A 25,194-nucleotide genomic window follows, 5' to 3' on the forward strand; every position below is an offset into this window, starting at 1 on the left:
TTATTGTATGAGTAAACGGCAGCAGAATTGTACTTAGCCTGTGCTGACTGTGGGGATCACCCTAAACTGAACCTCACTTGCTAAGCAGGAGGTAGGGATGCCAGGTCGCAGTCAAGCAGAGAGGGGTGGGGACTGGCGTTCCTACAGGGTGGTGTGAACCCTGCTTAAAGACTCCTAGACATCATTTGACACTAACCTCTGTAGTGTTTAAAGACAGAGATGATTGGACTCAATTGAGAGTCCTTGTTTCTGGCCACTCATTACTAAATCTAAAATCACTGAGCAGGCCTAGGGGGGTTAAGCTTTAGACCTGGTGTGGGGACAGTGTTGCAGTGAAAGAAAAATATGTAGGCGGCACTACTGGTGAGGTTCCCAGGTACGCAGTGAAATCACGAAGAGCTGGGTTAAGTGGCGGAATCTCAGAACATGGCGTCGCAGAAGTGGCAGTGAGCGGCAAGCAGCAGCAGCGACAGTGAGGGCAGAGCTGAGGGGCAGCCGAGATAGTCGTGACAGCAGAGATAACAGCAGCAACAGTGAGCCAGCTGCATCAGCAGCGGCACTGCTTGACATCCCCACCTTTCAGGGTGGGAGGTGAACCCATGTGAACACACCTCTGAACGATCTGTCTTTCTGACCAAACACAACCAACTGTTAGTCAGGTGCAATGGAGGGAAAGGACAGTGGTGGGCTAAAGGGACATTCATTTGTTGGAGTTTCACACTGCAAGGTGGGAAACTGAGGCAAAGGACACTACCCAGTGTATTGTGGAGTAGGTGTTTGCTTATGGTCACATGCTTTTGAATCATGGTTGCGGTGTTTTCCCAAATTAATGCTGGGCTTCCTTTCTCTGTTAATAAAAGTTTTGTTATACATAGACTCAGTGTTTGCCAGTGGGAGGCACCCAGTGGTGGTGTTTAATTTTCCCAGATTACTGTGGGGGAGGGCTTGAGCCGGTTCAGTTTTGTATTGTTATGAGGTATCGCTAGATATTGAAGCTGGCCCTTATTGCTGCCGACACCACCTAACAGGTTACATTTTGGGGGGGCTTGTCCGAGATCCCTGGTTGAACGCCCTTCACAAGCTTATTTTGAATAAGCCATTAATTTGGGGGAAACAATGTTATATTTTTGGGAAATCACAGTCTGTATAATGGCTGTATACATGTTAGAGGATTGGTGCTTATAGTAACAGGGATACCTGAGGCATTCAATGAGGGCTCAATAGAATCTGCTTTACCGACAGCCACAGAATGCCTGAGCAAGTGCAGAATGTGTGGGCACATGTTTACGAGTGAAGATGGTGCCTTTGTAGCACTCTGTGAGTTGTTCGTGGCTGTGGAAGCTTTACAAGTTCCAAGTGAGCTAGCAGTGGCAGATGCCCCATGGAAGCTGGTAGTGCTGGAAGCCAGTCCCTGCTGGCTCCTGCCTCAGATGTAGAGTTGTTAAAGGAAATATCAGCCTTCTTAAGGAAAGAGGGAAACACTCTGGCTGATATGCCGGGTTTGTTGGGCCTTGACCCAACAGCCCCAGGCCTGGGGGCTGCAGGCTCACCTAATGTATTGACAAATGCTCTGGAGCAAGCATTGGAAAAGGTTGTGTAGCCCCATCCTGAGTCAAACCCATATCATAAGTTAAGGTTGTTCTCCACAGAGGGTATGTCATAGTGCTCCTGGACTTTCCAGAGAAGTGTGGTAAGAGCAGAAGTGGACACCACTGCACTACTATGCCCCACCCTAAAGCAGTCACTAATGTGTCTGTGCTGATAGGGACCAACTCACATATCTCCAAGGTACTTGCTGATTACTGCAAACGGCAAGCTGCTGACCAGTATGTAAACACCTGATGATCTACAGGCTTTGTGCTGCAGCCTAGAGAGATATCAACACTAAAAAGGAGATATCTGAGCTACCAATGGGAGCACTGAGGTACATGGGCATGACCCCTTTAGTGGTGCCTGCAAGAACCGAGAGAGAAGTGCCTGCCATGACAACTTGCCTAAAAGGCAGTAAAAGGACATGAGCAATGGTAGAGCAGCTGACAGAAGGAGGGCTCCCTGAAGGAGCAGTGCACTGATCCCCAGGAGGTACATAATCTTACCCCCAGAAAGGTGACTATACCGATTGCTAATGAAACAGGCTGTGATATTGTAGTGAAACAAAGGCAGAAGATAGCAGACCTCTCTGAGCCCAAAACCATCATGGAACCACAGTGTGAAGCCCAGTGTATAATGATAGACCCTGCAAGGTTTGACTTTGGGGATTCACCATTGCCTGAGGATCGGAGGAATTGCCTAAGGAACGAACTTTGTGAAAGGTCCAAGATATTCTCACTGCATGAGTAGGATCTGAGATGTGCAAAGGGAATGGGATACATCATCAGACTACAAGACTCAGGACCCTTCAGGGAGCGATCTAGGAAGATTGCTCTCTCAGAGATGGAGGATGTGCAGCCTTATCTTCAGCTGCTTGCAGATGGCATTGTTGAAGAATCCCACAGCCCATACACCTTCATTATTATTGTGGTAGTCCCTAAGAAGAGTGGGAAAATCGGGATGTATATTGACTACCGAACCCTAAATAGGTACACTGTAGTTGACCAGTAGACCATGCTATGAGTACAAGATGGCTTGGACTGTTTGCTGGGGAGGCAGTGATTCTCTGTGTTGAATCTTTGAAGTGGATACTATCAGATACCTCTGGGAGAAGAAGGTAAGGAGAAGACAGAGTTTATCTGTCCTTTTACGTTTCTATCTGTTTGAATGCATGTCCCACTTCTAAAAGTGCTAGATGAGTTGGAAGCGTCAGGACTGAAGCTTTCAATTGATAAATGCCAGTTCTGAAGAACATCAGTCAAATACGTGGGTCACATTGTGTCTCAAGAGGGTGCGAGTATTAATCCAGATAAAATAAAAGGGCTCACTATATGGCCGCACCCACGTAATTACAGAGAACTCAAGACCTTCCTAAGATTTAGCGGCTACTATGTAAATCTGCTGCCGGAGATTTGTGAAGAATTTTGCTACCATAGTAAAGCCACTGAATGATCTTACTTGGGATATCAGTCCAACAAGAACAAATCTAAGACCAAGGATAATGAGAGCTTCCCAAGCCTCCTGAGATACTATGGCCCCTTGGAGCCCTTTGACTTTAATGGTTTTTGGAATAGGTCCTTAGTCTCTGCCTCTCTGAGCAGACCTTTTGTTGTTCTGGTGTCCTGCCCGACACCACCATTCTTGTCCACTGCACAACAGTGAAGCTGCTCCCAGCATAGATACTGCACATGCTGTAGCTAATCATTTTTAAGAGTGACATATTCAGGAATGCAGAATGAGAATCAAGGAATCAGACTCAGATTTGATGCTCAATTATAATTGGTATCATGCTAATTCCCACTTGAGGACATCTGGGCCAGATTCATACAAGGAGAGGGACAGCAGAGGTTTGGGGAAATGCTTTGTATCACCTCAGGCTAGGGCTGGGGCTTCTCACACAGCATGTTTCTAGATACCATGGAGCCACAGATCAGCATTGACAACTGAGCTAAAAGATTAAATTTGCTACTCAGTTCAATTCTGGAAGTAATAATAATAATTAGGGCTGTCAATTAATCACAGTTAACTCACGTGATTAACTCAAAAAAATAATCGCGATTAATCGCACTGTTAAACAATAGAATAGCAATTGGAATTAAATTTTTTGGATTTTTTCTACATTTTCAAATATATTGATTTCTATTACAACACAGAAAACAAAGTGTACAGTGCTCACGTTATATTATTTTTATTACAAATATTTAACTGTAAAAATGATAAAAAATAGTATTTTTCAATTCACCTCATACAAGTACTGTAGTACAATCTCTTTATCATGAAAGTGCAACTTACAAATGTAGATTTTTTTTGTTACATAACTGTTCTCAAAAACAAAACAATGTAAAACTTCAGAACCTACAAGTTCACTCAGTCCTACTTCTTGTTTAGCCAATCGCTAAGACAAACAAGTCTGTTAACTTTTACAGGAGATGCTGCTGCCTGTTTCTTATTTACAATGTCACCTGAAAGTGAGAAGAGGCATTCACATGGCACTTTTGTAGCCGGCATTGCAAAGTATTTATGTGCCAGATATGCTAAACATTTGTATGCCCCTTCATGCTTCAGCCACCATTCCAGAGGATATGCTTCCATGCTGATGATGATCGTTAAAAAATAATGTGTTAATTAAATTTGTGACTGAATTCCTTGGGGGGGCGGGGGGTGGTAATTGTATGTCTCCTGTTCTGTTTTAGCCACGTTCTGCCATATATTTCATGTTATAGCAGTCTCGGATGATGACCCAGCACATGTTTGTTTTAAGAACACTTTCACAGCAGATTTGACAAAATGCAAAGAAGGTACCAATGTGAGATTTCTAAAAATAGCTACAGCACTTGACCTAAGGTTTAAGAATCAGAAGTGTCTTCCAAAATCTCAGAGGGACGAGGTGTGGAGCATGCTTTCAGAAGTCTTAAAAGAGCAACACTCAGATGTGGAAACTACAGAACCCGAAACACCAAAAAAAGAAAATCAACCTTATGGTGGTGGCATCTGACTCAGATGATGAAAATGAACATGAATTGGTCCGCACTGCTGTGGATCATTATTGAGCAGAAGCCATCATCAGCATGGTTGTATGTCCTATGGAAAGGTGGTTGAAGATGAAGGGACATATGAATATTTAGCCCATTTGCAACACCTGTTCTTGCTTTCAGGGGACATTGTAAACAAGAAGTGGGCAGCATTATCTCCTACAAAATAGCATTATCTTCTGTAACCAAGTTTGTTTGTCTGAGTGATTGGTTGAAGCAGGACTGAGTGGACTTGTAGGCTTTAAAGTTTTACATTGTTTTATTTTTCAGTGCAGTTATTTTTTGTACGTAATTCTACATCTTAAGTTCAACTTTCATGATAAAGAGATTTCATTACAGTATTTGTATGAGGTGAATTGAAAAATACTATTTCTTTTATTTTTACAGTGCAAATACTTATAATAAAAATAAATATAAAGTGAGCCCTGTACACTTTGTATTTTGTGTTGTAATTGAAATCAATATATTCAAAAATGTAGAAAACATCAAAAATATTTAAATAAATGGTATTCCATTAATGTTTAACAACGTGATTAATTGTGCGATAAATCATGATACATTTTTTATCGCACAATTAATCACAATTAATTATTTTCATCACTTGACCGCCCTAATAATAATAATTTTAATAGTTAATAAAACCCCAAGATGATGGAAATAAATGGGATTAAAAGAATCCATAGCCATCCAACCTTTCCTTTCTTGTTTAATCTATTTTGCTTTAAAGAATGGCTTTGAGTTCTCTCAGACTTTAATGTAGCTGAAATCTGAATTAAAGAAAGACTGTTTCATGTCAGTTAACCAACACCAGCATTTTACCACCCAGATGCATCCATCAATACTGCTTTTTTCCTCTTACTAAAGAAATGTATGAATCGGCTATATAAAATGTTATATGGCACTGTTACCTTGATGCTATTATGGCTAAGCCTGAGGGCATGTAAACTATAATTTACATGGTTTGCGAAAGAACAGAATGTGCCTTGTATGATAGAAGAGTTGCTGTGCAAATGTTTGCAGTAAATTTCATTGCACAAGGCTGAATTAAGTTGCAAGGCCAGATGCAAGCATAATATTAGCCAAATGTCTGTCTTCTAATAGCTGATTTTTATAACCACACAGTATACTATATTCTCCAGTTTTATTTATCATTTAGTTTCCAAAGAGTTATTGTCAATGATACAAAGAAAAAAGGAAAGCAGATGGGCCAGTGAATGCTGCCTTCCAATTGGACAAAAATGTCTTCAGAATGCCACTACTTGAGGATAATGCTTTCATTCCAGGCCATGGAAAAAATCTTTTGACTAATATGTATGTATATAATATATAAAAATCTATAAAACAATAGAATGCATGGATCACACTTTTTATCTAATACTATTTGGAGTTTTCTGTAACCAGGAGAAGAGAGTAGAGTTGTTATTTTAAGCCTCTTTAAATGTTTTGGCATCACCAGCACTCTGGTTGGTATAAATACAATGAAAACTGTCTTAAGAAACTAGTTAAGGGGAACAATAAAAATCAGCTGACTGAAGGAAATGATTTACTACTAAAAGTGAAGAACTGTGCCCAGTGTATGTCGGAAATTTGGGGTGATGTCTTAAAACTAGAGCTGTGTGAAGAATTGATTTTTCCCCCCACTGGCAATTAAAAAAAATCACTTTAACTCCCAAAAGATTTTTTTTGCAACATTTTTACAAATCAAAAGTCAAAGAATAGTTTCAGGTGGAACAAAACATTTAGTATGACACAAAACACAATGTTTTGTTTCAAATATGAGCTTTTAAAATATTTTAATTTTTTAAAATGAAATAGAAGGAAATTTAGAAATAAAGTGATTTCAAATGGAAACCTTTGCTGCTGAAAAATGTTGAAAGAAAGTATTTTGATTTTTTTTTCACAATTTTTTTTTACGAAAACAATCTGGCAAATTCAACATGAATTACTGAAATTTCTGAGTGAACCCAAATCTGAGTCTTTCTGAAGAAAAGTTACAGTTGAAAAATTTTACCCAACTCCTCTTAGAACATGATGTTGCCCAATATAAATGTTTATCTTGTACATATTCAATTGTCTGAGGCATTTCTTGTGTGTCTAATGTGAGATTTGTATTTACATACATAGAGCATTCCTTCTCTCTCTCTCTCTCTCTCCCTTTGTGTGTGTGTGTATATATATATACACATATGTGTGTGTGTTTCTAGTAACATTCTACCAAGATGCATATGTTACCAGGTGACTAGATACTGGAACTGACCAGAGTTGGTAGCGGGAACACATTAGTCCTACATTAGTCCAAAAATGAACAGAAGTGCAATTTTTTTGTTTCAGTTTCTGAATGTTGTTTATTATAATTTCATGTTAGTCCAGGTTGTTTAGTTAAAAATGATGGTTTGAGATTAGCAAGATAATTAATATTCCTGTGTATGGTTCATTTAATAAACCATTAGAGTAATTGCATGGCTTAATTGCAAATACTGGTAGGTTTCCATCTCATATATAGTAAATAGTATAGCATGGGAGAAAAGTTCTTAAAACCTTTGCGATTAAACAATTTAGACAAACAAGGGTCACATCAAATGAATATTTTTAAGTAGGACAATTCATTTTATTTCCTATGTGGATACAAAGCTGAGGGGACACAAAATACCTAAATAAATAAAACTATCAACGTATAAATAGATGCTCCATGCCCCTCAGAGCCCAGCTCTGTGAAGGATCTCTGCATGGTTCCATGCAGTGACCATTTGGAGACATGTGGATTCACCAGTACTCAGATCTCCTGGACAGAGATACCTATGTAGGTGCAACACCAGGGCTACAAAGCTAATCCATGAGGCTGAAGTAGCAGCCACATAGTAGCTCTTCCACAACACCACAGCCCAGGGGAAGAGAATTCCTTCCACTCTAACCCCCTGAAGAATTACTCCTCACCCAGCCCAGTTATTCAGGGTGAGTTCTGGAAACAGGAGCTTGCCTCTTAATGCACAAACAAAGTTTTAAGGGGTGAAATTGGCAGTTGGAGAGAGATTTATTTAGCTGGGCTGCAATGCAGTATTCCAGTTTATTCTCATGTATACAATACATGATCTATTGCTATGTAAACCTTGAAAGATTTGGAGAATCATTTTGGATAAGCACCCAAAATGTGGATGTCTACTTGGATCTTCTCCAAACCAATGAGACCTATTTGGTCAGCAAAAGGGTAGCAAAAATACTGTGGGATTTGGGCACCTTTGTTTCTGGTCCTAGCCAAAACATATGAAATGCAGAGGAACTTTTAAAAATATTTTTTTAAGTTAACCAGCTCACATACAGCAATGTATGATTGGCTTCAAAAAGGGTTTTGTATGAAAAACATCAGGAAAGGTTTTGTTTGACTTTTAAATGAGGGTTTGAGTCAGCTGAGTATGAGTTTTGTGGGGAGCTTTGAGTTGGTTTTCATTTTATCCAGGATCAGTTCATACTTTCCTGTTCAGTTCCCTTTTCATTCTTTCTCAGAGAAAGGTAGCTACTGAGGGTTACAAATAATCCACTTTTTCTTATTTTGAATCACTGGAGAATCACATTTAAGGCAAGTAAATGTAATCGTTGAACCTATTTCCAAAGGCATGCCAGACTTTTGAATGAAATCCTAGTTCCATTAAAGGAAATGGGTCAGGATTTTCATCCTTTATGTTCCTTGTATTCTTTTGGCTGCTGATGGGAGTGGCCTTCTGAAATCCTGTCCAGGTTTTGACTAGTACTAAATGTTCCAGGAACAACCCTTTCTTGAAGATGCATCTTGGGAATAGGAAAGTTGTTGAAAGTAACTGGTCTTCATTTTTAAGCAAATATTCTTCTATGTATTTAGGGACAGATCTAAATTATCGCTCATTATGTCAATGGGAGTCTTGTAATCCCCTGTGCGTCCTGTTCGTTGTAATGGGCTGAGGTAGGACAGGGTATCTTCCAAAGTTTGTCAAATAATGTTTTGTTTCTTACAATAGTTGATGGACTTATCTGGCTTTGCTAAACATGTTTTTAATGTGAACAGATTGTGGGATAGTGTTTAGAAAAGGAATTGGGAGAAAGGACTCTTAGCTATGAAGTTAACTCACTGTGTAACCTGGGCATTTATTGCTCTGTTCCACAATTTTGTCATTTGTAAAATGGATGTACTAATACCTACCTACCTCAGAAGGTATTGTGAGAAATTATGATTATTTATAAAGTACTTTGAGAACCTTAGATTATATGCTCTGTTAATAATAGTAATTAATAACTATCACATACTGCAATATGGAAATTCTACTGAATTGGACTGATATTAAATGGGGATAACTGTTACATTATTTTTGTCTAAACAGTTTTATCTAGTGATAAAGCTTCTGCTGTTTGTGAGATGGCAGAATCTCAAAAACTACTTAATCAGGTTAGAAAATATAAGTAATTATGAATAAGGAAACTCCTGATGCTTTAACATATGGTTCCAAATGCAATTTACTTTGCTTTGCAAAAGTCTTGAACCACACCACTCATGTTAAATTTTTAGGTGTACTGTTCATCACCTCTCACTGTATAAGAACAAACAATAATGCAGTAGAACTCAAATAAGGGAGAAAGCTAAAGTACTAAAAGCTACATGTTGCTTTGAGATGTCTAGCAATTAAAAGGTTGCTGATGTCCGTACCTTCCGCCAGGAGTCAGATATTTTATATTTACCTATTGTCCTTTCCATTGAGGGATCAAAGGTGAGTGGAAGGCTGCTCAGGGCATCAGTTGCATCTTTTAATCATTATGTTCCTTTCAAGTCAATATGGCATTATGTCCAGGATGGATAGAGAGATTTGTAATTTCACACTGTGGAATGAGGTAATCCTGAGTCTTATTCCTTTTGAGCACTGAGAGATGAAAAGTTGTTAGGGGTCAAGAGATTTACTTTAATCAGCTTTGGCCTTCTTTTTTAGATTCTCCTCCACCCAACTTCAGATAAGTATTGCTAAAGCGTTTAAATACACTGATACCTAACCATTTATAGCAGCACCTTCACAATTTCAAGCTGCCTCATCTAGACAATATTATCCACACTCCAGATAAGTTTGGAGTGCAGACAATAATATAATCAACATACTTGTTTTGTTGAAACCTAAATTCTACATTGTATTTCACTGGTAAGGTTGATTAAAACTGAATAAAGATTGAGAATCAGTGTCAACCTCTGATTTATGATTCGTGAACATTATTTGTTACCTTTTGAAGTTTGGACAAATGTCTAGGTTTCTGGTTCGGCTTGTCTAGCCCACACTGGCAAGGCTTCACTTGTCCAGTACCCAAGCTAACTAGACTATAGCTAGCTTGGGTATGTCTACATGCAATCACACCCCATGACTCCAGAAGCCGGAGAGTCCCAGTCATAACTTAGCTTCCTTGTACTACCCTCAAGAAACCAGCATTACCTACAGAAATTGTGCTCCCTTCCCCCACCCGCCGTCCCCAATACAGCTCTCCATTTGGGGCTTGGAAGGGAGATCCTCAAGAGGCAACTTTTCAGCTGTCTTCTACAGTTCCTATACCAGGGAAATCTTCTCCTGGCCAGATACAGAGCTTTTTAGGGTGCTTTTATGCTGCTCTGGCTCTTTTATGTGGTGTATAGTGGCTGGAGTTGGGGGTTAAATGTCTCATATTTCAAAATACATGTGACTATGCAGGTGTGAAATACTCAAACAGTTACAAGCATTTCTCATAGAAACCACAAATGAAAACCGTTTGTTGTACATAGTTTGGAAGAGTGTGAATTTCATACTTTGATAATGATTTTTCTCCCATTGCCATCCTTGCTATACAGTCATGGTAGAGACTACTTTGATTTACTTCATGAAACAGTTTGAGAAAGTCAGACCAAAAAAGATCCTTCTTTTAAACAGTGAATACCAAGAGATAAATTAGAAATTATCATGGCTGCCTTGTGTAATGAAAACCTAATTATGATTCCTTTTTTTTTATCTTTGGGGTATTTTGTTGTCAAACAAATCTTGTTCCATATTTCCACAGCTTTTGAAAACCTCTACATTAATTTAGGTTTCAGAGTAACAGCCGTGTTAGTCTGTATTCGCAAAAAGAAAAGGAGTACTTGTGGCACCTTAGAGACTAACCAATTTATTTGAGCATAAGCTTTCATGAGCTACAGCTTCATCGGATGCAGTGAGCTGTAGCTCACGAAAGCTTATGCTCAAATAAATTGGTTAGTCTCTAAGTTGCCACAAGTACTCCTTTTCTTTTTACATTAATTTAGTTACTGTCTTACATGAAGAGAAAACTCAAATAAGTTCTTTAAGCTTTTTCTAGTTTAGTCAGGGTATATTTATCATCTATGTCTACACTCTAGGATACTGCAGTTTCTTCGAGTTGTGAATTTCACAGGCCCACTACAAACTATATTGCCTTCCCATTACTACCCTCCTGGTCCTCCAGGTAAGGAGAAGAAAATGGCAGCATGGACTCTGGGGAGGTTAGTGGGCAAAGTTGAAAGGGAATATGGGAGGAAACTGTACTCAACTTACAAGTTTTGTAGTTTTTGGCAAATTGACTTTGTTGTTGCTTATCTACACCTATCTGTCCATCTTGTCTTTTAGATTACATCTTGTGCAGGGCCCAGCACAATGGTGACTCAACCTTGGTTGAGCCTTTAGGCACTTCTGGAATGCAACTGATAACAGTAAAAGAGGGACTTGTGAACAGTGGCTACAGTCTAGGAATATGTGCCTAAGCCCCACCCAGGTTCAGGAAAAGCCTTGTCCAGGACAAAGGGAAGACATGGATTTCCCTTTGACCGTGGGTGTCTGTCTTTGGAATTGTTTCCGTGACCTCACTGCTGTCAGATGGGAGAGTGGGAGTGGGCAGGCTGCACCGTCTTGGTAGATGATAGAAGGGAGATAAGTAGACTATTGGTCCTCTGTAAGAACACATAAAAGAATAAGAGGAGAGATGAAGATCTTTGGGTTGGGTTCCAGTCCATGAGACTATGGAAGGGTGTGTCAGGGATCCTTACCTTCCTTCTCACAAGCATCATGGGGAAGAGAAGCAGCAGCTTTTGCAAGTGGCCTCCACTGTTTTTATAAAAGCTCTGGGTTACCCAGAACTGAAATAAACTTAGCAAAACGCAGAAACATTTGAGAAATTAGAAAAACCTTAAAGTCAACAGCTTGAGCCCAGCCCGAGAGCAAACTGACTCTTTGCAGAGAGCTGGTACTGTATATAGATTTTTTTAAACAGTATTCCTTTTTATTTCAAGCACTCTAACTTTTGAAACTGCTTAAGAGTCATTGCAATTTTTTAAGCATTGCTTTCAAAACGAGGTGCATTTTTCACATTCTCTCTGCTGACATATCATTACCTTTATGCATCACAAATCGTGATGAAAGCCCTTCACTAGATGCTGCGTCCTTGGGACATATCAGTGAGGGATTTGAGGAAAAATGCTCTTTTTAACTAATGGTGTTTTAAAAAACACACATACACAATTGAACCCTACAGTAATGTTGCCTCACAGCAAAAGTGATAATGGAGGAAGTGTCACAGAGGGGAAAAAATACAGAGATCTGAATTATCCAGAGTGTCCCTATCCTATTGGTGTCAAACTCTCTGCCTATTGATTAATTATTCTGGCCTCTGTGATAGATTAAGGTTCTGCAGAACTCAAGCTTTCATTTTAAGAAAAAATATATTTCTAGTCATATGGTTTCAAAGAAAACCTTTTGAAAGTGACTTGAAGTTCTGTCTTTCTAATTCTAGAGATGCCTATAGATTTACCCAATAATTCTGAGGTGTGAATTACCCCCCATTCACTTTAATTAGCTTTTAACTTTGAAAAATAACTATGTTTAATCATATCAAAATTAATAAATAGTACAAGATTACTACAAATACATTTTTGGAGCTTTTAGGAAGAAGGCTTGGAATACTTTAGTTCCTATGGTCTTGGAATTCAGGTGATGAGATTGAAACTATGACAAAGTACAATTAAGAATGGAAAACAAGAGACAAACAGATGTGCTTGTTAAGGAGCTAAGTATTAAATATTTTATGATGGAGCCATAATTAGTATAATGCTATGTCAAATACCACTTCTCCCTCGCAATTTCGTCAGGATTCTGGATCATATCATTGCTTATTTTCATGATTATATTTATTAATTGATTTTCCACTAAATTGAAGGTGGTGCTTGAAGATACCCATTTGAAAGGAGAAAACACAAGAAGAAACATACAATTTTACCTACAATTTTAGAAAATGAATAGATTTTTTGAGAACTTATCAGTCCAAATTCTTTGATGCCATCTCTCCATTGACTGCACTTGACCTGCTCCTGGAGGGAGAAGAGGGTTAATGGTTGTACATCATTTGCTTGCTTATCTGTACTCCCAAAACAAAGCTCTAGCTAGACTGTGCCAGGGACATAGGGGAGGTTCAGACTCCACCTTACTCTCTTGCATAGGCATCTAGCCCTTATGTGTGGAACCTTTGCCCAACCCTGGAAATGGTCCCAACCCAAACTATTTATAGGGTTCTAAAAAATTTTGGATAATGTTTTAAAAAGAAATATTTTAACATGTTTCTGAACTTACTTTTTGATTCCATCTAAACAATTCCGGTACAGATTTTTCATGACTATGTCAAGCAGATATGACTCAATACATTTTCACATATACTGGGTAAAATTGAAACTAGTATATTAAGAACGCTTTTAAAAAATTAGGTGTCTCATCATGCAAACCCTTTGTGATAGTTTTGGATGGATTTAAAGAATAAATAAAGAAATGACATTGTTTAAAAACATTTAAGGAGAGTAAAACTACCAAGGGGTGAAATAAATTGCAGCAACAGAGCCTAATGGAGAGAGCCTAACTACTGGCAAAGGAATTTGATTGGCTGAGAGAAATAGTCGCTGAGCCTATTTAAGAAAAAAATATGTCAAAAAAGGACCTAGGATGTGGATTTAACGTTTCTATAACCTTTTAAGTGCTAATGGAACACAAATGTACTTTCCATGCAATTGCCCCATTAGAGAACATGGGAATTAATCAGAATATTAATCACTGGCTACCAATGCAAATGATAATTAAACTCAGTGGTATATGAGTATTGATATTTCAGTTTATAATTTAGTAGTTTTGGGTCTCTTTGCAAGTATCTTCATTTCCTTTTAACCTTTATTGGTACAATACATGACCACTCTAATTCACTAGTATTTGTATTTTCATGCTTTCTAGGTGCAGCTGGCTTAACACCATTGCCAAAAGACAAGCTCCTTTTATAAGGAGCATTTAACAAAAGGACACTTTTCCTTTTCATATATATTTTATTGAAAAAAAAACATTAAAGATAATTTTTAATTCAGTCAGGGCTACATCCAATGAAGTGCAAATACAATGAAAACAAGTATTCCATGTCCTGCTACGGATGGTAGTTTGTTTAATGTGGGTTTCTTTAATCAGTGTAAATACTTGTGAGCTCTGATCATGCTTGCCATTAAATGGTTGTCACTGGTTGCTTCTTCCGCCTTTCCTCCCCTCCCCTTCTCCCCTCCCGTTCATACCACAATAGCTGTTAGGGAGCTGTAAAATATTTTCTAAAACCAAAATTCTGGATGTTTTTGTAAAACATAATAAATCCGGGTGCACAGTGACTGACCAGGCTGTGCTTAGCAACCTGTGTTTATCGTTTGATTCCTTCCTTTTGTCCAATGTACCTTTACAGTTGCAGCGAACTATGGATGAACAGTTATTAGTTGTTACTAATAGCAAGTTTCACAGAGATAGCGTCACAGAGATGGTGGCAATTGTTAGTACTGCAGAAGCGATTACCTTTGCCATGGACAACTTATTATCTGTCAGATATCTACGGACGGGAAGTAAAGTACAGGGTTGGAAATTATTAAAGTGAAAACAGAGAGAGCATAGAAAAACACTGAAGTTAGATCACTGATATCTAGGAAGATTCTTTGTTTAGTGCTTTGCTCCCTCTTCTGTCTCAGTCTATTTTATGAGTAGCTGCTTTAATACGTATGTGTATACAAGACAGATCTATTCAACCATGTCAGCCTTTATTATTTGTATTTATTTATTTGATAGTGCTTCCAATGTGTGAGGTGCTTTCTAGACATGAAAGAAGGCATAGTCCCTGCCCTGAAGAGCTTACAGTCTAAAAAGACAAACAAGCAGACAGCATTTGGAGTAATAATAACATATAATTAAAGTGGTCAATGCAGGAGTTGGTCATGTCAGGAAACACAGAGCCAGATTCCCTGGTGCAGCACAGTCTCATTGCACAGCAGCTCTGATGGAATCTAGCCTTAAAGCAGCTGGGGGGGGCAGAAATCACCCCAAATTAAGAATTCTTATATCACTTGCTCTGTCTGTTGCCAGTGTAGCAGAGACAAAGATCCAGGGCCAATCCTGAACTGTGGTTTTTGCCTCCCAATTGCTCTAATTTGGCACAGGAAGACTGCCCGTTCACAGAGCAGCCACAGGGATCAGGGGAGTGCAGAGATGTCTTGGTGAGTTACTTCGATTATTTCCAAGAACGCACAGTCTACCCATTATTAGCCAGTTAGCTCCTTATAGTAATCCTGGATCTGTAGGAGGGATTTGTATGCAGTGAAGGTATGGACCAGCTCAGAAAGCGTGTTTTATACACAGGCGGACAGTACAGAAAACAACATAAAACTGCTTGTCAGAGAAGCAAATAAACAGGGAACATGGCTAGCACTGTGGCATAACAGATAAAGCGTGGCATTCACTCACTCCAGTAGTCTCTGCATTAGATGTAGCTTTGCATTTGGGGGATTAGCAAAAAAGAGCACATAAATATAGATTCCCCTAATCATTACTCATGGGAGTACTTATTTAAACATGTAAATACTCCCACTGAAGTTAAGGAGCCTACGTGAATAAGAGTGCAAGATCAAGTCTTTATTGTAGGCATTCCACCTGTAACACATCCTGCTTTGCCTCAATACTGCAGCCCATAAACCATGGTGTATTGTTCTGTCACTGATGAAAATCCTTTCAATTGCTTTGGGATAGTAGGGTAAAACTAGGCTTTGACTTTCCTTGGTATTTGTCTATAATTAAATGCAGTGGTGTTTGCACCGTTAGTCCTCTTAGCTTTTTAATGATGGGTTGTTGGTGCCTGTTTTTTTCTATATACGTTTGTATGAGACTTTTTCCAAGTCCCAAATACATATTTAAAAATGTAATCCCTCCCTGCTTTCAAGATTTATTCGTAGCCTTTTAAAAATAGTGATTATTGCCTAGACTGATTCTAGTAGCTTTTGTGCAGCCGTTATCCTCTAGTGTGTAAATCCTCCTCAGTTCAAAGTTTATTGATCTGAACAACACTAAACAGTGCCTCTGGGTCCATTATAGTCTAGTGTGTTGATGCAGCTGCCACAGAGGGGCATGAAGTCCACCTGCTAACAATCTTTACAGAGCATTGCTGCAGGAAAACAGTTCCTCAGCCTCACAGAGAAGATGCTTCTCTCAATTAAATAACTAGGCCTTTCTTATTACTTCCCCCCCGGCACACCCAAAAGGCTTTGGCTTATGTTATAGACTGATGTCATGAAGCATACAGTGTGGGGTTTTGGAAGTTAGAATTTAATAATACATTTCAATGGACTTATTTCTCCCTTGAAACTTTTACAGGTGCTTGAAAAAAAAAATCTTCCCAGGATTCAGCATTCCAAGTTAATTTTTCTATGCAAATGACAACCAGTTCCACATTTCAGCTCCCAAGTTTTTCAATCTCAAATTGGACACACTAATATAGAGCAGTGGTTCTCAACCAGGGGTCCAGGGTCCCCTGAGGGGCCGCAAGAAGGTTTCAGGGGTCCTCCAAACATGGCTAGTGTTAGACTAGCTGGGGCCCACCGCAGAAAGCTGAAACCCCACCACATGGGGCTGAAGTCCGGGGCCCTGAGCCATGCCACCCAGGGCTGAAGCCGAAGCCTGACCAATGTAGCTTTGTGGTGGTCCCTGTGGCATGGGACCCCAGACAATTGCCCTGCCCTAATGCCAGCCCATGTTGGAGTGAGGGGGCTCACAAAGAAAAAGGTTGAGAACCCCTGATACAGAGGAACACCAAATGCTATAGAGATGTAATCATAATTGTTAAGCATTTGGTGGGCAGAATGGAAAGCATGGAGAGGAGCAGACACTATCCTTTAGTATGCTTTTGAATTCTGAGTTTGTTAGGAAAGTTGAATTTATGCCTAAATTCTTAGGGCAAGCACCTAAACAGGGATAGCAGGATTACATCTTTAAAACATCCACCTGCTATATTATGTAAAATCTTTAAAATAAATAGCTTAATTTAGGTACCAAGTTAAGCAGCCACCACCTTCATTATACCTAACAAAATCCTAGATTTATAAATGCTAATAAATATCCAGAACAGCAGCAAAAAGGTTTGTCTGTCTTCTGTTGGGGAAGTAGGGAGCATGGCAATTGTGATTCTGAGAGAGAATGTGTCATTTTGAAATTATCGTGATCCTGCTTGCCGTGGAGAAGAGCAGTTACAGAGGCCTTGCCAGATGTGACTAGAGTGCTCAACACCTTACAGGATCCACCTGTAGGGGTTGGGAATTAGAAAAAACAGTATGATCAATGGCAACATTACCCCTGCAGTGATGCATGCCCCAAACTAATACCCTACTTAGCTACCGACCCTTAGGACAAACCAGACCACATAAGCCTTCCATTCCCCCAGTTTGGCTCCCTGCTTCTTAGCTCTCCTGTGTCCCTGGAAAGCCCCTGCTCCTCCCCATAGAGTAAACCTTGATTTGGAGGGCTGGATAGGACTCTTCTTTTGGAATCTATCAACATTGCTATACAAGCCATAGGAATAAGGCCAAGTGGGTGACAAGTTAAACTAAGTTGCTGCAGTTCTACTCTTCTGCCACACTGGCTAAAATCCCGGAGGATATTCTACCAGTTTTGGAAAAGACTGCTATGATTTTGGTAACATTCCTGCAGATTTCCAGGTCCACATTGTATTTCCTCCAGTGTATACTACAGGGTTTGTTGCTGTGGATGTGGCATTTGACAGTTCTTTTTATGATATGGTTGGTCCTCTCCTTTTATTCCCCCTTGGGTCATATAGGAAGCAGGGGCTCTTAAGGAGCTTGCACGGTCTCCTGTTTATTCTGTTATTTAGGGTTGGATCCCTGATTGCAGAGCACCTTGAAAGGACAAGGTGGAGATATGCCCATTTAGTTTTATAGTCAGTCCTGCTTGGAGACCCCTTTTCTGAAGTGAGCCTGGGTACAAAGACATGATATAAGTGGTTTGTGAGTGATATTTAGCTATCTTCTGTCTCTCCCTTTCTTTAAATGACTGCAGGGTTCTGTCTTCCCAATACTTCCACAGAGCAGAGGAGCCTTCCCTTATTTCTTTTCCTAATTTTAGGGACTCACTGGATGCCTGAGGGCTGTAGTGTGTTCAAAATTCAGTTAAATTAGGAAGGGAAAATTAATGGCTGTCAGAGTAAAGGAAAAGATCTCAGACCTGATTTTTCAGAAGTACTGTGTACCTGCAACTCCCACTGAAGATCATGAAAGCTGAAGGTGTTCAGCACATCTGAAAATCATTCTAGTAGTTTGTTTTACACCCACCTTCATTACCAACCCAAGGATGTAAATGCTATCTTACCTGATTAGGAAACAGCAGTGGCTGTGAAGCAATCAACCCCACCCTGGTTAGTAGTTACCATTAGGCATCATCTACTCCAGCTATAACTAATTTGAAGAGTCACAGATGCAGTTATAAGTGTTCATCAAAGACTGAAGAAATGGAAATCATTTTACTCTTTATTTAAAAAATACTACACTGAGCTCTACTTCTTGTAAGAGCTTTGGAGAGATACAACTCTCTGAGAACCAACTTTAGTATAGCCTTGGAATGAAAGTTCTGAATTTTGGTGGTAGTCAGCATTCCACTAAAATGTGTACCCCACCTCTTTAGTTTATTTTTCTTTTGTTAATAAACCATTTGTTCAGTGCTCCCTAGAACTGTCTGACCCTTTCACATCTCTCTCCTGGTAACTTGGCTAGTGATAGTGGAAAACCAAAATGTTTAGCTTTGTTCTTCTTTGCTTTTTCTTAACAATTGGTCCTAATCCTGCCAACAGTTAGGTGAGTAACTCTTTACATACATGTGCACAATCATTTAATTTAGTGAGACGCCTCCATGTGTGTGAAGTGAATACATTTTTGGCAGGATCAGGGTCTTAGTTTGGGAAAACAATGGGGGTTTGTTGGTTTGTTTTCGTTTCATGTCTGTCTCTGTTTCTGGACCAGGAATGTGCTAAAGGGACCATCTTCTAGCCAAAGCATTTCAGGAACTGATCTGAAATGAAAATATGAAGCTTGGAAATGGATCCTGTGAAATGAGTCCTATAATGCTCAGGCTTTACAATAGCAAAGCTATCTTTCGGTTATGCCAGGAAACAAAAAGGACAGTACCACCCCATTGAACTAGCTTGCACAAAGTCCACTAAAAGGGAAAACTGTAAAGTTAAAGGTTTTTTTCTCTCTTTCTTTTTAAATTGGGAATGCTAAACTAAACTCAACTTTGCAGTTAAAATGAAATGGCTTAATCCTACACCACATGAAAGGAAAATGTCAGCAATTAAGTCAGACTAGAAAGCTTTGTTCGTGAAGGAATGCATGGCTGGAACTTGCCCTCAAAGGCTTTACAAGGAAAACAGTCATTTATTTAGGTCATCTCTTCACAAAACACAAAAGAAATAAATTGATAATGGATTGGCACTTCAGGGGGACCAAAGACTTTTTAAAAAAAAAATGCTGTGGTCCACCCTCCTCCTCCTAAATATCAAACTGTCTCAGATGTAATCTTCCAGTAACCTTGCTACACTGTATGATTCACTAGGATACCCCTATTCTTTTCTTTTCTTTTCTTTTCAGGCTCCTGCTCAGATGGCTATTGGGAATGTCAGAACGGGAAGTGTTACAGACCAGAACAAAGCTGCAATTTTGTAGATGACTGCGGGGATAATACTGATGAGAATGAATGCGGTACTTCCTGCACATTTGAGAAAGGCAGATGTGGCTGGCAAAATTCCCTAGCTGACAACTTTGACTGGGTTCTGGGAGTCGGCTCGCCTCAAAGTCTCAGACCTCCCAGGGACCACACACTTGGAAATGAAATTGGTATGTTAACAATTCACAAACGAGGATATAATCCTATTTGTTAAGCTTCTCATGTGTTCCCCATGAGACAACAGGAGGGTTCTAAATATCTAATTAGGGTGTCATTATTAATAAATGAAACATGTAATTGGTTATCAAAACATAATAGTAATTACTGTTGTACAATGACTGTAGGTCAGAAAACTTTGATTCTCAGTTGCCCTTTTTCTAAATAATACTGCATGTGATGAGCAAGTCATTATTTTACTTGGCAAGAGAGTGACATTTGATCTGGCCACAGATTTTAAGGATGAATTAACTAGGCTCAGAGATTCATTAGGATCCACTCCACCAGAGGCAGATCTCATATCCAGAAAGCTCTTGTTCATGTCAGGCACATAATGCTGGAACATTCAGACCTTTGCTGTAAGCTTTTCATTCTGTACTAACAGTGGTCGCTTGGTACTATTAGAATATACTGTTGAGAAGGGGCGGAATTGTCTAATATATTGAAGAGATTTTAAAAAAGGCATTAGGTTCTCAGCTCTCATAGAAATTTAGTTGGAGCATAGCCCATATATGCCCTCATGCCTTAGAGAAATCTCTCTGTAGGGTGCTAAATCATCTCTAAAGAGTGTGTTTTAAGCAGGGAGGAACAAAGCTGTTGGGGGAAATAAGAACTGCCCCAAAATTCCGCCCTTGACTGTAGCCAGGGTGGCTGCAGCTCTCACCACATCTTCCAGAAAACCTCAGAAAACCATAAGCTCTCGTGTCTCCCTGCTCTTGCTCAAGAGCACCCAATCCCCTATTCTTTCCCAATATCCACTGAACAGGCTTTAGCCTCACTTCCTGCCTTTGAAGTTGCCATTACAGAGCCACAGAGCTTCCCTGAGGTAAACCTCAAAATGATCCTGAAATTCAAATCTTCCACCTTCTACAGTGCACAGAGGTCATGAGACTTGAACTCAGCAGTTGCCAGAAGGCTGATTATGGCTGGATTATGTGAAGGACTATAGGAGGAATATGGATTGAATACAAGAAGGCCTGAGTTTACCAGATGATTGTAGGTAGAAAAGGAGGTTGGAGCTTGTGGAAGCTTGTATGAATGGTATAGAATAATTACATGAAACTATTGTACACCTAGTGCCAAAATTATACATGATCTAAGCGGCCTACCCTCTACTGATGACACGAGTAGGAAGCAGTGCAGAAGAGGTGGAGTGGGCCAGAGAATTTGTTCTTCTCTTTCTTTTGGCTTTTTAAAAGTCATAAGAACAGCCATACAGGGTCAGACCAAAGGTCCATCTAGCCCAGTATCCTGTCTTCTAACAGTAGCCAATGCCAGGTGCCCCAGAGGGAATGAACAGAACAGGTCATCATCAAGTGATCCATACCCTGTCACTCATTCCCAGCTTCTGGCAAACAAAGGTTAGGGACACCATCCCTGGGAAAATATGTTACTGGTGTTAAATTTTTAACATCTGCCTGATCTCATATAGAAATAAATATTTTTCCCATATTTTTGTTTATGGCAAACATCTATAATGCAAGAAAGCCTGAGAAAAGTTGAAGTCAGTTCTAAATGATGAAACCACCTCACTCAAATGGATTTGTATCCCTAGTTTAAATATAAAATGCAATATTTTATGCAGTTATAAATTGATCAACAATGTACTGTTTATACTATGATTACGTTTATTTGAATTCCAACTCTGTTGTTAGCATCATAGCAAAAAAAAAAGATTGAATATGAAACCTTGCTGTGTTTATTATGCTTTGTGATTGAAATATCTATCTGATTGTTTTTCATCATGCGAAAGAAATGCAGAACTGAAATGCCACCGCATCTCCTGAAATGTTATTTAAGTATCAGTATTCATTTGCAATCTTTTGGGGACTTAATCTGAAATGCAGGATAATACTTTTGTACCGAGGAGTACAGATAGTCTGAACTAGTCTGATTCACTATGGACACCTATAGATCCGCACAGATGCAAAGGACTTGAGGGTTGGTTGGTCCCTTTGCCTACCAGAGCTAGCTTTGAGCTGGTGTGACCTGGTGTTTTGGAGACCATTTTTCATAGAAGACTCACCCTCAGATTTATCCATGTTGCATGATGTGACTTGCTTACAGAATTGCCACCTGTTAGAAATGGTTCCTTCAGGAGTTATGACCTTACCAGTAGCAATTCTACTTTAAAATGAAATGATGCAACTATTGGCAGCCCACCGATAAAGCTCAATAAAGACATATGGGGCCAGATTCTCAGCCAGCATGAGAGCTAGCAGAAGGGTTTATGCCTACTTATTCTGGTAGAAATGAGACGGGAGGGGGTGGGGGGCAAGAGTGCTGCATTGGAAAACATCTGCAATTCTGCTATTTAACATGGCCTGAAAAACATGTAGTGCTCTTGGAAAAGAGGATGTGGCCAGGATGGCTGAAAAATGTGTCAGTTCACCATCTCGCCTTAGAAACTGCTCCCATCAGAATTCCTGTGTATCCCCAGTGAAAAGTTAACTTGTTCCCACTCACTTCCTAGTATAACATGGGCTGTGCTTTTTCCTCTGCCCATCTCCCAGTCTTACTTGCATGCAATGGATTTGGCTGATCCAGGGTGTGCATTAGGGGGTATACTTTACATTCTCTGCATTAGTTCTGCTGAGTTTTTAAAGACTAAAACAGTTCTTCAAAACATGTAACTCTTGATTCTAGGAGCATTCCTGTATCTTGAAGCTGCACCAGTAGGCCTAAGAGGTGAAAAAGCCCATGTGAAGAGCTTCAGGTGGAAAGAGTCAGGCACAGCTTGTATGATGAGTTTTTGGTACTACACATCCTCAAAAGCCACAGGGGACATTCAGGTTCTCATTAAGGTAATGGTCAAATCATCTCTTCTATTTGAATGTGCTGATACTTATACTGTCTGTAAGAATGTATGGTTCCAGCTGAGAATGATTCTACACACTTTCCACTGGCTCAGCTGGTGAGAGGCTTCTCTTCAGTTCTGTTGTTTGTGGATCAGTGGGGACTCACTGTTCACGACTCCCAAACCCAGTTTAGCCCAGCATTGTGCCTTTCATACAATACCATACACTGTATGCTAATCTCTTTAACTTGCTTCACAAAACCAGACTTCTGACCCAAAACGTCTCCCCTAAAAAGCCATAGAGAACTGTTAGAAACCCTCTCCCCACTACTATGAAAGCCACATAAATAGAATTTACCTCTTAACCAAAAGGTCTAAATAATTCATTAAACCAGATTTCCCTCTCTTTTACTTTGCCTCTGAGTTCACTGTCCCTAATGCTGCTTTTCTTCTGATATATCAAACCTCTGTCGTCTTTGATACTTTCCATGTCAGAGCAATTTTAACTTTTTATTTGATTCCCTTTCCATTGATAGCCATGTGTAGCCTTGTGGATCTGATGTGTTGACATCCATGAATAGAATGCATTCAGCAGCCAGCACAAAGAAAGAGAAAATGTAAAAAGTATGCCCTGGTTGGCATATTTCTTTCTATTTACACAAATGCAAACGCGCGCACACACACACACACACACACACACAAAATATACAATAACTTTAGTTTTAGAAGTGGCATTTATTTTCACAATTTAGGATGATGTCATAACACATAAGTGGTACAACCAAAAGTTTACTGAATAAAAATCATCCAATAACAAATAAAGACGGATGCCCTTCCTCCAGTTTGCTGTTATATTTATTGCTATGGCAGAGATGTATTAAAATGAAAAAGCAAGTTGACAGTCAAAATGCTGATTATAAACAAAATATAGAAAAATATCTTTGATGCTATATAAACACATATTTCAACTCTTTGTAGATTATAAGCCACTGAAAGTATTTCACTACTATGAATCTATGTAGTTCTACTTATAAGTGCAATGACAAATCATCCCACGTGTGAGTGTGTGCGCACGTACAGTATATTAGTAATAAAAATACAATTTTAAATCAATCGGGCCATATATTTGCCATCTGGCTGTTACGATCTCTCCCTGCAGGAGAGGGAGATTATGCCTAATAAAGATCAGGACAGAATTCATTTTGGGTAACTTCATGACATCTCTGATTTCCAATGAACACGTTATCTTAACTCTTTTTATTTTAAATTACATCCTGCCCTTGAAAATAATCTACAGCAAATTCTTACTCTGATAACCTGTGTATTATACGAATGATTCAAATCCCTGATAGTTAAAACACTTCAGTGGACTCTAACATCTGGACATATGACCCAGAGTAAGTCTGTCTGAACTAAACAAAACAATGGGCCTTTGGCAGTCATTAGCAGATTTTTTTTTTCTTGGATTAGTCCAAACACATACAAGTAAGAGGTGACTGATCTTCAACTAGCTGTTTAGTTTAATGGATCATGAGATAAATTTATACAGCTATTTTCCAGAAGAGATCGAATCCATAAATCAAACAGCAAGGTGAAGACTGGAAATTCCGATTATTGATGTGTTTCTAAACTTACTCTTCAATGGTAATCCAGTCATAGGTAAAGGCAGAAAGATCCTGGTGTTTAGAATGAATGAAGTACAATGGCAAGCACTTATTTCAGTATTTGCTTTGTGTTCTAATCTTTTTAAGTGATTCAAAGATATTATCTGTGACACCTAAATACTATAGTGATTAACAACTTAGAAATGCTTAATAATTAATATTCTTATGTACAAATGACTAACCTCGGTGACAAGTAAGTAAGGAATTGTATTATGTATATACACACTGTGATATCAATGTTGATTGCCAAAGTAACTATAACTACAAATACACTACTGTATGGAGGATTTTGCTAGACGTGCAGATGTCTATTTATTATATGTATATCCCACTTTGATTACATAGAATAAATTCAAGAGGAAAAACAAAAGCAGATTCCTCTACTGATCTTCCAGTGGCCCCAATCTTGCTAAGTGACCTATGCAGGTGGACTCTGCAGGGGGAGAGGGATAGCTCAGTGGTTTGCTAAACCCAGGGTTGTGAGTTGAATCCTTGAGGGGGCCATTTAGGGATCTGGGGCAAAAATTGAGGATTGGTCCTGCTTTGAGCAGGGGGTTGGACTAAATGATCTCCTGAGGTCCCTTCCAACCCTGATATTCTATGATTGGAGCCAAAGAGGTTTTCCTTTTGAAATAACACAATGTTCTGCAATTTTCTCTTTAAATACTGAACACTTGATTTTTGTTCTACCTCTTTTCTTGTGACTGAGCAGCTGGTGCTCGTTAAAGAGATGTAATATATACACATTAAATGACTACTTGAACAGTAGGTGGAAAGAGTTGGTAAATGTTGTGTTCATTGTTTTTAGAGTTTGAAATGCAGTTATTTTACATTTGAGCTCAGAAACCGAAGGA

General features: G+C 39.3%; 1 protein-coding gene across 1 annotated transcript in view; it reads left to right on the forward strand.

The window, feature by feature from the left end:
* Positions 1–25,194, forward strand: part of MALRD1 (MAM and LDL receptor class A domain containing 1) — a gene marked incomplete at both ends in the record, with an annotated part of 444,317 nt that overhangs the window by 222,606 nt on the left and 196,517 nt on the right. The window contains 2 exons of the mRNA XM_084621129.1: positions 19,588–19,833; positions 22,526–22,683. Of these exons, the coding sequence (XP_084477255.1) occupies positions 19,588–19,833; positions 22,526–22,683 (404 nt within the window). The remainder of the gene's footprint in view (positions 1–19,587; positions 19,834–22,525; positions 22,684–25,194) is intronic.

The sequence above is a fragment of the Lepidochelys olivacea genome, assembly GCF_965140295.1.
Source record: "Lepidochelys olivacea isolate rLepOli2 genome assembly, chromosome: 2".
Classification (NCBI taxonomy): Eukaryota; Metazoa; Chordata; order Testudines; family Cheloniidae; genus Lepidochelys; species Lepidochelys olivacea.